Source organism: Magnusiomyces paraingens (assembly GCF_902498895.1).
Source record: "Magnusiomyces paraingens strain CBS 517.90 genome assembly, contig: contig5, whole genome shotgun sequence".
Taxonomy (NCBI): domain Eukaryota; kingdom Fungi; phylum Ascomycota; class Dipodascomycetes; order Dipodascales; family Dipodascaceae; genus Magnusiomyces; species Magnusiomyces paraingens.
Genome location: NW_022474071.1, coordinates 690,385 through 705,000, shown reverse-complemented (window position 1 = coordinate 705,000; position 14,616 = coordinate 690,385). Strand labels below are relative to the sequence as shown.

General features: G+C 37.7%; 6 protein-coding genes across 6 annotated transcripts in view; 1 reads left to right on the top strand and 5 right to left on the bottom strand.

Annotated features, from left to right (window-relative positions):
* The window catches only part of SAPINGB_P005888 (uncharacterized protein), a gene marked incomplete at both ends in the record, with an annotated part of 2,649 nt that extends 1,990 nt beyond the window's left edge, over nucleotides 1-659 (bottom strand). The window contains one exon of the mRNA XM_032000602.1: nucleotides 1-659. This exon is cut by the window's left edge and continues 1,990 nt beyond it. Within this exon, the coding sequence (XP_031856493.1) occupies nucleotides 1-659 (659 nt within the window).
* Nucleotides 660-1,676: 1,017 nt separating this feature from the next.
* SAPINGB_P005887 (uncharacterized protein) lies at nucleotides 1,677-2,913 on the bottom strand (the record flags this gene model as incomplete). The annotated part of the gene is made up of 3 exons (XM_032000601.1): nucleotides 1,677-2,137; nucleotides 2,242-2,646; nucleotides 2,733-2,913. 3 exons carry the CDS (start codon nucleotides 2,911-2,913, stop codon nucleotides 1,677-1,679), a joined length of 1,047 nt encoding a protein of 348 aa, XP_031856492.1.
* A 357-nt stretch (nucleotides 2,914-3,270) lies between these two features.
* SAPINGB_P005886 (uncharacterized protein) lies at nucleotides 3,271-4,734 on the bottom strand (the record flags this gene model as incomplete). Its single annotated transcript, XM_032000600.1, has 1 exon — nucleotides 3,271-4,734. One exon carries the CDS (start codon nucleotides 4,732-4,734, stop codon nucleotides 3,271-3,273), a length of 1,464 nt encoding a protein of 487 aa, XP_031856491.1.
* Nucleotides 4,735-5,175: 441 nt separating this feature from the next.
* SAPINGB_P005885 (uncharacterized protein) lies at nucleotides 5,176-5,964 on the top strand (the record flags this gene model as incomplete). The annotated part of the gene is made up of 1 exon (XM_032000599.1): nucleotides 5,176-5,964. One exon carries the CDS (start codon nucleotides 5,176-5,178, stop codon nucleotides 5,962-5,964), a length of 789 nt encoding a protein of 262 aa, XP_031856490.1.
* Nucleotides 5,965-5,994: 30 nt separating this feature from the next.
* On the bottom strand, nucleotides 5,995-7,332 carry SAPINGB_P005884 (uncharacterized protein; the record flags this gene model as incomplete). The annotated part of the gene is made up of 4 exons (XM_032000598.1): nucleotides 5,995-6,058; nucleotides 6,121-6,821; nucleotides 6,923-6,945; nucleotides 7,026-7,332. The coding sequence occupies 4 exons, from the start codon at nucleotides 7,330-7,332 to the stop codon at nucleotides 5,995-5,997; spliced, it is 1,095 nt and encodes a 364-aa protein (XP_031856489.1).
* A 510-nt stretch (nucleotides 7,333-7,842) lies between these two features.
* On the bottom strand, nucleotides 7,843-12,210 carry SAPINGB_P005883 (uncharacterized protein; the record flags this gene model as incomplete). The annotated part of the gene is made up of 1 exon (XM_032000597.1): nucleotides 7,843-12,210. One exon carries the CDS (start codon nucleotides 12,208-12,210, stop codon nucleotides 7,843-7,845), a length of 4,368 nt encoding a protein of 1,455 aa, XP_031856488.1.
* Between the last annotated feature and the right edge of the window lie 2,406 nt (nucleotides 12,211-14,616).

Sequence of the window (14,616 nt, the reverse complement as noted above, 5' to 3'; positions counted from 1 at the left end):
ATTGTAGGAGAGGTCAAAGGATTATTATTGGTAGTAGTGGAAGACATGACCGAAGAGGACGAAGTGGCTGTGTGTGGTTGAGCGTCAGTATAATATCCCGATTGTTGAGAAGAATGAGAAGCTAGTTGATGGGGTAGATGATGATGATGATGATGATTGGTTGATGAAGAACCCGAAGCAGAAGACACAGAAGATGGAGCAGCTGCAGATGAAGAAGAAGAAGATACAGCTGCAGATGAAAAAATACTTGAGGAGGATGAAGACGCGGTGGATGGGCTGCTGGTAGTACTGTTAATTAGATTATTAATACTACTAATTCCCCCAAGTCCAGTAGAAATTCCTTGAATCGAGCCTAAAGTTTCAAGTGCCGAGGAAGCAGATGGTTGTTGATGTTGTTGTTGTTGTTGGTTATGGTGAGAATTAAGATGATGATAAGAAGCGTAAGGGCTTTGGTTTGGATGTTGTTGTTGTTGTTGTTGTTTTTGTTGTTGTTGGCCTCCTGGAGAAGAAGACGAAGAAGACGAAGAAGAAATCGCGGTGGCGGCAGAAGAAGCAGTAGCAGATATTGAAGACAATGGAGAAGTTGAAGAAGAAGGGCCAGAGGAGACGCTCTGAGCGATAGATCCTTGAGGAGAGTTGAAGTAAAAGTTAGAGTTCATGAAATAGTCCAAAGCTGGGAGTTTGTTTGGATGGCCATTTAAAGTGAGATAGATAATTGGTTGATGATGATGATTTAGTATCTAATATAAATCTATCTATCTATCTATATATATATATCAATATTATGTTTAAAAATTAAAAAATAAAAAAATAAAAAAATAAAAAAATAAAAAAATAAAAAAATAAAAAAATAAAAAAAAATAAAAAAATAAAAAAAAATAAAATATAAAAAAATAAAAATAAAAACGAGGTTTCTTTCTTTTTTTTTTTTTTTTTTATTTTTTTATTTTTTTTGGTGTTATTTGGTGGAGAAAATAAAAAAAAAAAAAAAAAAAAAAAAAAAGAAGGTTAATATTTTTATGGTGGTGGTGAAAAAAAAAAAAAAAAAAAAATTAGTTTTAAAAAAGGAGAGAGAAAAAAAAAAAAAAAAAAAAAAAAGAAAATATAAAATAATCGATAATTTCTTTTTAACTTAAATATTATAATTATTATAATTAATTTATTATTATTATTATTATTAATTAATTATTATAATAATTTAAAAAAATTTATTTTTTTTTATTAAAATACTTTAAATGTTAAGGACCCCTCAAAAACTAAAAATGCCTTGTTGTTATGCAAAATAATAATTTCAAACGAATTTGGTGGTGGTAGTGAAAAAAAAAAAAAAAAAATTTATTTTAAAAAAGTAATGTTTATTTTTATTTTTTATTTTTTATTTTTATTTTATTTTTTATTTCTATTTTTTGTACTTTAAAAAAATAAAAAAATAAAAGATTAGTCAAATATTACATTATAAAAGTATATTTCATCATAACTATGTATATCCTATACTGAGGCTCATTATTGTAGAAATCAAAACAAAACCTTCAACAACAATATTTAGGTCTCCAGAAATATATAAAACCTCTAAAAATATATATAGATATACATGTATGCCAATGGAATTAAATAAAAAAAAATTACTAATAATACAATGTCTGTCTCTCTTTCCTTCCTTCCTTCCTTCCTTCTCTCTAAACTTGATTATCTCCTAAAGTATGACCCTCTCCTTTAAAAGAACCAGCAGTCGCTTCAATCGTACCACTTAATGGGACCACAGAAACAGGAATTGGCGACAAAATTCCACTGGACCCCGTCACAGGTGGTAACGATAAAGAACCTCCTGCATCAGCCACCGAAATTGATCCTGTTCGGACCGGCTCAGATCCACCCGAACGGATCGGGTTAAGACGAGGTAATGGCATAGATGGAAGATTAGCTGTAGGCCCACCAGAGGCTGCAGAAGATAAATTGGCCAGGGGGAGAAGACCACCACCAGGCTGAGTCGAACTTTTACGAAGTTCAATGGCCTCTGATTCACGAATATATTGGATCTGACTAGGAATTAAAGAAATGAGACGCGAAAGTTTGGATTCAATGAAAAGAACAACCTTTGATGGAGGATCAGTCATAAATCGAAGTTTACCCAAGGCCACTTAAAAAAAAAAAAAAAAAAAAAAACTATGTTAGTAAAAAAAAAAAAGCGCACATAATTTAAAATCATGATAGAAAGAAAAAAAAAAAAAAAAAAAAACATACACAGCCAGCCAGCAATTACTCCAAGAAAGTGGCCAATAATACTAGATCCAGGAACTAGAATTGCAGTAATCATGAGTAGCATAACAGGTTTAGCAATGGTTGGGATCCGGATCCGTTGGGAAATCGTCATGTAGGGTGTATGTTTTGATTCCTGATATGAAAAGTAAGCGAGGAAAGAAAAGACCCAAGCTGAAGAGCCCAGTACAGAGCTATTGGGGAAAAATACAAAGCTTAAAAGAACATATGCAACACCAGTTACAGTTCCAAGAGCATTAAGAACAATGCCAGTCCGTACTGTACCATTTTGAAGTTCAAATGCAGAGAGTAGTGGCAACAGCATCCACCCGTTCATTACAAGATGTAGCAGAGACAGGTGGAGCATTGGGTAGAAGGTAAGTCTGTTGACTAAGATCAAAGAAGAACAACAACAAAAAAAAATTATAAATGAATTAGCTTTGATATCAAATAACAAAAGATTCTTTTTAACTTACGCTCAAAGTTAGCAAAAGTACTTCGTTGAAGCTTTAATGAATCGTTAAACCCAGGAACAAATACTCCCACAAAAAACAAAATTGTCATGAATATCAAAAGCCCACCCGTCAGCGCAGGAGGAATAACCTTCAACGACGCCACCATCGAGTCAAGGGGATTCTTACGTGCAATCACCACCATCTCTTATCTTTTTTCGTCGTCTTTTTATTAAAAAAAATTATTTTTTTTTTGTCTTTCTGTTGATCTGTTTTTTGCTGGCTGCTTGTTGTAATGAGCTGGCAATAGGAATGTAAGGAGTATATATATATGTATAAACAAGAATGAGGGAGAAAAAAAAAATTAAACTGTCCATCACCAAAAAAAAAATTAAAATAAAATAAAAAATAAATAAATAAATGTTAAACAACCCTCCCCACAAACATAATATTCCTTACTCTTAAATAAACACAAAACATCATATGTACATTTTTTTATATATATAACTATATAATAACAACTTTTTTTTTTAAAAAAAAAAACTTGGACTTTTCTCATCCTCTACTTCTGTCCCTGCTGCTTCTGTTCCTCCTTAATCTTCTGCTCAGCTGCAAGAGCGGCAGCTTGGATCTCCTCAGGCTTGGGCAAACCCTCAGTCACAAGCTTGTTGAGTGTAAATCGCTGCTCGCTCAACATCTTCTGCTCATAAGCTTTTTCATCAGCCAACATCTTTTCACCCTTCTCAGCCAATTCATTTTGGATGAATTCATATCTCTTCTGGGCCTCCTGGCGAATGTAATCCTGAGGCATCATGGGTGCGGCCTGAGTAGGAGGCTTAATACCCAAAAATGCAGAAGCCCAATCGTTCTTTTGACGCTTCGCTTGCTCAGCATACCACTCATCCTCAAACTTCTTGCGCACAATGGATTCACGACGCTGGTACTCGTCAGGAATATACTTGTCTTCAAACGACTTGAGGATCGGGCGCACGTCCTTGATGGGTTGCGTGGCAAGCCACTCCAAAAATGGAATCAGCTTGATAAGTTCCTTGTCATCAGCATTGCCCTCCCAAGGCTTGAGAGGAATAGCATTCTCTGGCTGCAGAGCATACGAGTCCTCACGACAGTCAATCATAATCACCTTTCCCAAATCACGGTTCAAGAGAGAAAGATCCTTAATGATTTTGCCATTGCGGTAGGTAGTTCCCTCACGGTACAGTCTGTAGGTGATGTAAGCCTTGTACTTATCAATGCCTTCTACAACCTTTTCGGAATTAATCATGTAGTTGGATGAGAAAAGAACAATCTCATAGTATTGGCTAAGGTATCCCAAAAAGTAGTCGAGACCAGGACGTTTGGCTGTTCTCCAGCCGTACTGGCGTGACCATTCAGAGTGGACAAGAACATCATCCAAACCTAAAACAAGAGTCAAGGGAGGGGTGTATGGAGCTGGGAGGGGGTCCGGAAGAAGCTTATCAAACACAGGTTCGTTGAAGAACCCAAAAACACCACCCAAACGGGTCTTGAAACGAGCCCAGCACAGGTCTGCAGAGTATCCGTTAGGAACGTCCTTGTGTTTCAGCTCCTCTTCGGCATCGTCCCAGTCACGAGTAAGGTATATACTGCCACCCACAAGAGCTCCCAGAGATGCCAGGTAAAAGTAGTTGGAATGTTTTTCACGCTTCAAGTCAGTTGTAGTCTTGTTTGATGCTCGCTTGGCAGTATCCTTCCAGTGCTGTCGTTGTTCCTCAGATGTGTGGGGTGAAGAGTCGGATTCAGGGTCCTTTGTTTGACTGCTGGTGTTGCTGGTACTATTGCTGGATTCGGCCTTGCTGGAAGAATCAATGCCGGCTTTGGCCAGAATATCGTCGGAAAGAAGAGAATCCTTAGAGTCCTTGGAATAAAAGCGGACTGCTGCGGTCATTGTTGCTGGGCGAGCGGCGGTGACAGACAAACGAGCAGTTGCCGATGATCTGGCAGCAACCATGCGCGAAGTCTGTCCCAGAGATCTCAGCAATTGATTCATTTGAGATTTAGTTAAGAGATATTTATACTAAAAAAAATGAGGTGGTCCTTCCTTAAATGAATGGATGGATAATGAGGGTTTTGTTTTTTTTTCGTTTTTTTTTTTAGGTTGATGATAATGAGCAAAGTGAAAAGAGAGGGAAAAAAAAAAAACCTTTCTGTGGTGGTGGTGGTATTGCGAAAAAAAAAATAAAAAAATAACCGCTTTGGTTTCTAAAACTGGAATTAAGAAAATTTTAAACAAATAATTATTAATTATGTTGTGTTTAGTCATAATTAGTAATCTTTTATTCGGTCATTGCTCGGGTTCCGTTTTTTTTTTTTTGTTTATTTTTATTGTTTATTTTTGATTGATGATGATTTGAAATTTCTTAAAAAAAAAAAGGCCTAAATTTAGTCCTCCATACCACCCATCCAGACTTGATCCTGTTCTCAATTACAAATGGCCGTGACCAGGAAACAAACGCTCCGGTCTAAAAACGTTCCAGATCCAAATGAGCCTCCCCAGTCTTTATCAGAGTCCTCCAACGCTATTGTTAAGACCCGTAAACGGTCACTATCCCCTGATTCTTTTCATAATCAGTCAAATACTACTACTACTACTATTACTGTAGATACCCAAAAACGTAAACGAACGAGCAAAAAACAAGAAAATACTAAAAATGATATACAATCAAATACCACCCCAGAAAACCCCCAGACACGCAAGTATTGGCTCATGAAAGCAGAACCAGCAACGCGTCTAGTAAATGGACACGATGTCAAGTTTAGCATTGATGATCTTGCGTCTTGCTTAGAATCAGATTGGGATGGGGTCCGTAACCACGAAGCCAAAAATAACATGATGGCAATGCGGAACGGTGATTTAGCATTATTCTATCATTCAAATGCCCCTAAAACCCGCCCAGATTTGGGGCCTGGAATTGCAGGTGTGATGGAGATTGTGAACGATGAACCTGTGGTGGATTACACGGCGTTTGATAAAACACATCCGTACTACGATCCAAAATCCCAAAAAGAAACACCAAAATGGTTCATGGCCCGTGTCCGGTTTGTACGCAAAATGAAACATGTTATCCCGCTGCATGAAATTAAACGGTTGGTTAACCAAGAACAGGTAAAGCAATTGCAAAACTTTGCGTTGGTCAAAAGATCACGCCTAAGTGTGGTTCCTGTCACAAAGCCCGAATGGGATTATATTATGAGTATAGAAGAAAAACAACAAGATTGATAATGTTGAATCTTTTTTTTTTTTTGGTCCCTAAACATGGGAGCTAATGGGGTCCTTGACAATAAGCGACTCAGGTGCTCTCTGGGCCCATTCCCTAAACATTGAATGTTAGCAAACAAGTTGAAAAAAAAAAAATTTTTGTTCTTTAATACTCACGTCCAAGAACCATCGTAAACTCGCACTGGAGCATCTTCTGGAACCAATTCCGCAATACGAAGTGCTCGTTCGAGTGCACAAGCTGTAACTCCAGTTCCGCACATGACCACCAGTTGTTTTCTGGTACCTCGTTTGCCCTCTTTTGTGATTTCCGGTGTAACACCGCGTGCAGCAAACACCGTACGCAAGGCGTCCCGGTCCTTAAACCGGTTACCGTGGTCTGCATCCACTACCTCAGAAAATGGTACAGATTGGGCACCTGGAACATGGCCGGACGATAGGCCCTCGCGTGGTTCAGGGGAAGCCCCTGTAAACCGGCCAGTGGGTCTGGCATCCAAGATAATGTGATTGGCGAGCTTGGCGGGGTTGGTCACAATGTCACGGAGTTCTTCAAACGACAGTACGCGACGTGCATCAAGACTCAAAGACTCAAAAGTGGTAGCAGTAGTAGCTGAAGAAGAAGAAGAAGAAGATGATGATGATGATGATGATGATGATGATGATGATGATGATGATGATGCAGAGTATGCAGCAGCAAGACTTGGGTAAGAAGTAGTGTCAATGGCATCAGTCCCGTACTGGGCTGTGTACTCGGGGAAAGTATCGAGAAGAAAAGTGCTTGGGTGGTTAAACAGTTCGAGCATCCAGGCCATTCGTGGGGCAGAGAAGTTACCCACAACGTCGTAAACCACAACCGTGTCCTAAATGAGATAGCAATATTTGTGTTTAGTATTTATATATAGATTTTTTTTTTTTTGCCAATTGGTCAATTGATTTTAGTATGACTTGTAAAGGAACTCACGTTGCGAGTAATGCCCAGTGGAGCTTTAATATAAGATGGTTAGTTTTGTTTAAAAAAAAAAAAAAAAAAAAAAAAAACATTCAATCAAGGTTCCTTCACTCACCAATTTCTTGATTAAACACTGCAGCGGTTGGCAGCATATGCGGGTACGGTGATGTTTTATCTTTGATTGCATCAATGTCTGCAAACCGTGTCACAGCAAAAGCCCCGGCCTCCACGGCCTCTTTGGGGAGCTTGATACGGGATGTCAAAAAGTCAGACTCGCCGCTACGTGGGACATTTGGAAGGTACCAAGAAGCATCAAGGAAAACAAGGCGGGAAGAACCTGAAATAGCTTTGGCGAGTGGAACAAGTTGAGCTGCAGAAACAAGGCGGGTAGGAGAGCGGAAAAGTTGGTCGCGGATAGACATTTTGTGAGTGGTTGAAAAAGTTGAGTTTGGTGGTTAGGAGGAAAAAAGGAAATAAAATAAAAATAAAAAAAATAAAAAAAATTACAAGTCAACCTTGTGAAATATACAGTTTTATTATTATATATACACAAAAAAGCCACAAAGAAAATACAAGATATAATTATTAAATAGGGATATTTTTATATATATATTTTTTTCACAGAAAAAATATAGAAAAAACGAATTAAAAAGAAAAAAAAAATACATACTATAAAAGAAAAAAAAAATGAAGAATAATAAAAACAAGTTTAAGGTGGAGAGAAAAAAATGCATATGATGACCATATATGCTACTGATGATTGTAACCCAACAGTAAAAACATAAAGGCAGAACAAAAAAAAAAAGTCTATCGAGAAGGAATAGTGATGTTTATAAGACAATCAGCGGTAAAGTATTTTTTTTTCTTGTCGTACGTTGGTTATAATTTATACCAAGTTTTTTGTTTCTTTTTTTTTATTCTTTTATTTTTTTTTAATACCGCTCGCCAGTCATCAAAGGTTCCGACTCAGGAGTCCCTGCTGTTCTGTACGATAACGTCTCGCGGTGTGGAATCTCTGGCCGTGGCACTTCAACATTAGCCTGGCTTGCATGACGAAGAGTCGCCGGCACAGTTCCTGCTGCTGAGTTCACGTCATTTTGATCTGTTTGAGCCGTTGTATTATTGACCGTGACTTTAGGTACCGCTGGGTCTGGCTTGCGTTCTTGGATCGTCGATTTCATAAAGTTGTAGAACCGCGAGCCGTACTCCACCGCTGGAATTGCAGAAATGGTGATGCGTTCGTGAGAAAGCCCCTTAACAAACGTCTCCACTCGCTTCACAAATGTATACGGGGTCAAGCAGTCAATCACGCCTAAAAAGTAAATCTCCGAAAGAGGCTGGTTATTGTCGTCAGTCGACTGGAATCCGCCTTGATCAGCATAGAAAACTAAGTTGCGATTTCCATATCGGAAATCCTCAATGTCAAGGGCATTCATGGCCGTTGGACTCGCCATTGTGACAGCTTTGCGCAACTCGCCTGGCTTGGGATTCTCACCATGGGCAGGCTCCACAACGTAAACGCTTTGGCGCATGGGCGCTGTTTTGTTGAGGTCATGGATACCAATGAGCAAAGAATAGTCCATAATGTTTAGACGCTTAAGAAGCTCCACGTCGCGTTCCAATTGTTCTAAAAATAAACGCGTTTTCTGGGGCCCTAGAATCAAGTGCTCGTTATTGCTCTTCCAGTTGAGATCCTTCTTAACTGCAGTCGAATGATTAGGATCCTCACCAGGTTTGAAAACATGCTCACGGCCTAAGGACGAACCCTTCAAATCATATGTGCGGCACATATCATAATATGGTGGGAACAAATTGTTCATGACAATAAAGTGGACTTTTTTACCCCATGGTAGCTTGACTCTATGCAGCCCATAAAACTGGGATATTAAAGTGTTTGGATTATTCTTAATATGGTTGTAGTACTCCTTAAGAATCTTGCGCAACATTCGATGTTCGGAATGGTGGATTGTCTTAATGATGAAGCGGAAATCGCGTGAAAAGTAAAAAAATGATCCAGACTTGCCTGGAGAACTAAGCTCCGACAAAATGTACTTGCTAGTAAGCGACATGAGGTAGTCAGCCGGGTCGAGCTTAAACAGTGCGCGCAAATGACGGAAAACCCAAGGCGAGTAATCCTTAAATTTGAACTCGTACTTGGACGAGGGGATAAGCTCATTGCCAGCAACGTCAAAAGCTAATTTCTGCCGCGCTTTAAAGTCCTTTTCAGTCAGTTCACGATCCACCTTGGCATTGCAGCGAGAGACAGAAACACGGATGCCTGTGAGCATGTAATATGCAGTTGTGTAGTTTTGGTGACCCTCAGACACCTTTTTACCCACAAGCACTCGGTCGTCCTCCTCGAATTCTTGTCGCCGACGTTTAAGCTCCCGCATGGCCTTGACCTGCTCGCGGTAGTAGTCGGTGCGTTCTTCTGCAGATGCAGACGCAATGCTCTGAGGTTGTAGACTCCGTCGACGCATAAACGTCATAGAATTTGTACGCTGGGAACCAGTAGCGCGGACGTCCGGTAAGTCAGTATTTGTGGATGTACGAGAGCTCGAAGATTGCGGAGCAATGACAGGAGTATTCCGTCTAATCACGGGAGAAGAAACTTGTTTAGCTGGATCTCTTTCAGCATCATCTGGTCTTGACTCGGAAGAGTAAGTTAATGGAGAGTGTGCCGTAGGGAGGTATTGCTGTCGAGGAATTGATGGAGGGGCATTTTGTGGTTGCGGGGGTGGAGGGGCTGGATGTGATGGTTGAGATGTAGCTATGGTAGCAGGTAGGTTAGCAGCAGAATTAGGGAAAGGTGCTGTATGGAACGAAAGATTAGACTCGTTTGCAGTTGTATAGCCAAGGTCCTGTGAAATGAAGCTTGAATTATTTGGGGGGTGGTCAATGGCCATACCGAGAAGTTCATTTGGGTTAGCAGAAGAGTGGATAGGCTCATTGTGAAGACTTGGTGGTTTTGAGCGAGGCCTGCTGAAGCTTTTTGAAAAGGATGAGGTGGAAGCCTTGTGGTTGAGAGAGATGGAATTTGAAGAGTTTGAGACAAGAGAAGCGCATGACTTGCGGTTTTTTAGAACGTGGCCGGGTTCATCTGGTAGGGGGAAGTTTGTTTCTGCAGTGGTAGCAATTGCAGTGTTAGGACCAATAGAAGGATTGTCCAGAGGACTTTGCTGGACTGGAAAGCTATAAGTAGCGGTTGTTGCAGAGTTTGAAGCTGTGACATCATTTTGAGAAAAAGGGGGAAAGGAGGGGGATGTTGTTGATATTGTTGTTGCAGCTGTTACTGCTGCTGCAGAATGTTGTTGTTGTTGTTGGTTTTGAGAAAATGACGAAGATGAAGATGAAGATAATGCGTGGGAATCTTCATGGATAGCGGATGAAATGGGGGATTCTGGAGTAGAGGGAGAGAATGAAAAAGAGTCATTGTTTGAAGAAGAGCCTGCGGTTGTTGTTGAGTTTGAATTTCCTGGTGAAACCAAGGCTGCAGATGGGGAAGATGATGAGGATAAAGAGGAGATAGGAGGATGAGGTGAGGGAGAAATAATAGCTCCGTTTGACGGGATAATTATTGGTGCAGTTAGAGTGGGGCCAGTTTTTGTATCGTCAAAGACCTCATAGAGGTGTTTCTCCGAGTAAACCTCAACGTAAGTTTGAGTTGAAGCTTGTGGCTGTGATTGTGATTGTGATCGTGATTGTGAAGGCGGCGGCGGCGGCGGCGCTGGGTGTAAGGGCTGTGTGAGGTATGGTGTGCTGTTTGATTGTTGTTGTTGTTGTGAGTTTTCAGGTTTATTACCAAGGTAGGGGGGGGTAGTACTACCGTTGGTAAAAGAGCCGGCGCCAGCACTAGCAGAATTCTTATTTGAACCAGAAGCTGCTGTTGCGGCTGCTGCTGCGGCTGCTGCTGCTGCTTGGGGAGAAGAAGAGGAAGAAGAAGAACTGACTTCGGCTAGCAAGTCCGGGACATAGTCAAAGGAAGTTGCGACCGAGGACATGGAACGGAACGACGAGTTTGTAAAGCGGTTAGTAATTTCGTCGTCGCTGGTTGAAGGGTTTCTACTAATTGAATGGGAAACGGAAGACCGGGTACTATTAACTTTGGAGATGGCAGCTGGTGTGTTGGTAGTAGTTGATGTTGTTATTGTGGATAAGCTAGCAGGATTATAATCCTGAGATAGAACGTTAGAAGGCTGCTGCTGTTGCTTCTGCTGCTGCTGCACAGAAGTACGTCTGAAGGTGGTGTCTGTCAAAGACGAAAAAGAATGTTGTTGTTGTTGTTTAATACCAAGAGCAGCTGGGGTCTCTAAAGGGTTGATTGAAACTTTGTAAGATGAGGTTGAAGACAGCGACGAATTTGAAGAAGAAGAAGAAGAATAAGAGACAGTTTGTTGTTGTTGTTGTTGTAGTTGTGTGTTATGGATTTGGTTGTGATGGTGGTGGTGGTGGTGGTGCTGCTGCTGCTGCTGAAGCTGTAATTGTTGTTGTTGATGTTGTAATAAAGGAGACCGTTTTGTTGTTGTTGTTGTTGCTTGGCTTGAAGAGGAGGAGGAAGAAGAGGAGGAGAGAGGTTTCGTAACACTGAGGACTGGAATGTAGGCAGGGCTGTTGCGGCTAACGTTGACAGTTGTTGTTAAAGGGTTACTACTACTAATACCACCACCAACGATATTATTATTATTATTATTATTTTGATCAACAAGAAACAAATGCTGATTTATAAGTTCCTCTTGGTCCTTTTCAGATAACAGTGAAGTAGTTTGTGGATACAAATTGGAATATGGTTGCTGCTGCTGCTGATGCTGATGCTGATGCTGAGGACCTCTTTTTATAAACGATGATGCAAGTGCTTGAGGTTCGTCTTGTCTTGAACGAGAGGAAGTAGAATTATTTGTCACTGGTGAAGATGAAGAAGAAACAGCGCTGGGAGGAGACGGAGCTGACGTGTTTGTGGTATTACTGGAAGATGTGGCAGATGCCGAAGATTGGGAAGATGCGCTGCTAGAGCTGCGAGTAGAACTACTGCTGCTACTACTGCTTCGGGGATTGGAGGAAGATGAAGAGCGGCAGTTGTTGTTGTTGTTGTTGTTGTCACCAACAATGGGGGCCAAAGTTCTAAGAGAAGATGGAGGTGGATTCAAAACAGACAACTTTTTTATTTGACTTGAAGATATCTGGTGATCCTTTATATCGATGATGGGGGTAGCAGCAGCGGTAGTATTGCTTGAATCATTCAAAACTGGAGGACGAGAAAGTTTACGCTGAGACTCAGAAGCAATGACAAAACCTTCAGACATTTCGTAAAGCCAGGCTGAGGTAAGTGATTATACTGGGAGTCAACAACAAGAAAATATAAAGTGTATATGAATGAATAGAAGATTCGTTTTCTATCTGAATTTTATTTGTTTAACAATGTTTAAAGTGGTGGTTGTGGTTGTGGTTAAAGTATTAGAATCAAAATAATGAAAAAAAAAAAAGAAGAGCGGGAAATAAAGCACTCTAAAAAAGCATTTAGCAATAGTAAGTTAAGACTGTAAGATAAAGAGATCTTTTTTTTAAAAAATAACCACTAATAGATTTATAAAATATATATATATATATTGGCTGTAGATTGTTGATAAATATATATATATATATATATATATTAAAAAAGTGGTGATAATTTTAAACGTGATGATGGTGGTGGCGGTGGTAGTGAAAAAAAAAAAAAAAAAAATGGAGGGAAAAACACAAAGCCGCCTATTATCTTAGAGGGTGAAAGCCCTTTTTTTTTTTAAATTTCTTCCCTTTTTAAAAAAAATAAAATAAAATAAAAATTAGAAAATAGACAAGCACCTTAAATTATTGTAATATAAGTTGTAACATAATAAACAATGGATTATGTCATTACATTTATAAATGGTACGTAGTTGGAGTTTTTTTTTTTTTTTCACAACATATATATATACAAATAATAATAATAATAATAATAAACAAGCTGGTTTAAACTACCCGACCCGAAAAGAAGTTTTAGATAATTTATTATCATAATAATGTGAAATAAAATCACTATAAAGAGATTTTTTCATTAATGCAAAAAAAAAAAAGTAAATCATTTTCACAATAATATAAATATATATTACATTGATGATTTTCTCAAAACTAAAATATCACTTTAAATTCTATATATATATATATATATAAAGATCTTCTTTAAATGTTGAAGTATGTTTTGATTGCTGGTCCCCTTTTTAGTTCTGTTCTATATATATGAAAAACAAAAACAATTCATGTTGCCCCAGTTACAAAAACAAAAACTTTCTTCTTTTTTTTTCTGCCCGAATGAAAAGTATAAACGGAATCCAGTTTTTGTGTTTTGTGTTTTGTTTTTCAATCTACATTCTTACAATTTTATTTTTGACCATTAAAAATCTCTTCATTCTTGAGGGAAAACTAAAATAAAAAAATAAAAAAAAACATTGGTGGTATGGTGATGGCTTATTCTTAACCTTCTCTAAGTTTATCCGTATATCTCCACCCTTTAAATGATTTTTGTAAGAAGTGGAAGAGAAGAAGAAAGAAAAAAATAAAGCAAGGGAAGATGAAAACAAAATTACCGGAGATTGACCAAAGATCGGCAAGTTGTGTTTTTTTTTTTTTTTGCGTGATTTATATATTTATCAACAAAATGTTTCGTCAAGTTTTCACTATTCATGAGTATTATATATATAGACATTTATTTTAAAGTTTCTAGAATGAAAAAATTTCAAAAAAAAAAAATTTTGGCTTTTACGTTTGACGAAATAGAGAGAAAGAAGAAAACTAAAAAAAAATAAAAATAAAAATAAAAATAAAAAAATAGAAAAGGAAAGAGCTGAATTAATTAAAAAAAAGAATCACCTTTAATTAAAATGAAAAAAAAAACCTCTAGTATTAGATTTATAAAAAAATCACTCTTCTTATATTATTTCATCTAAAATAACCTCACAGTCTATCATAATTATTTTTTTTATTCTTTTTTTGCTAGGACAATAGTCCATTTTATACTTTTTGCTCATCACCATGACAAGTTCTCTAATTCTCTAATTATCTTTCTAGTCATTCATTACATAAAACATTAAAACATTTATTATAGGTTTCATTCAATGTTCTCCTTTTAATCTCCTAAAAAAAAACTCCCATGGAATATTTGAATTGAGTTTTTTTTTTTTCTTCTTCTTTCTTCTTTCTTTCTTTGTTTGTTTTGTCTTATCTTTATATAAATATTACAAGACATTAACTCCGATTATTCATTATGAATAAGTCTAGTTTAGAGACACCAAAAAAAAAAAAAATTTCGTTTTATAATTGTGTGCCGGCTAGATAGCCTAATAAGAATGTTTTTGAATAGTTTAATTTAGTAACAGTTTTATTAACTTATTCTTTATGACTTAAAATCCCAATCAAATGGTTGAAAAATGATTAAAAATGGTTAAAAGACCAATAGAAGGTTTTTGATAATATTCGTTTCATATTTATATGTTTATAATTAAACGACTTTGTACGATAACTATTGTGTAAATAATGACTAGAAAGGTTTTTGTTTTTTGTTTTTGTTCAATGCAATTTTTATATTTTTTTTTTTAATATTTCAACCATTTTTTGATTTCCCATATGACAGTTGTTTATTAAAGTTGTCTATTAAAATAATGTAAAAAGGGGAAAACATACAATGATAAATTAGC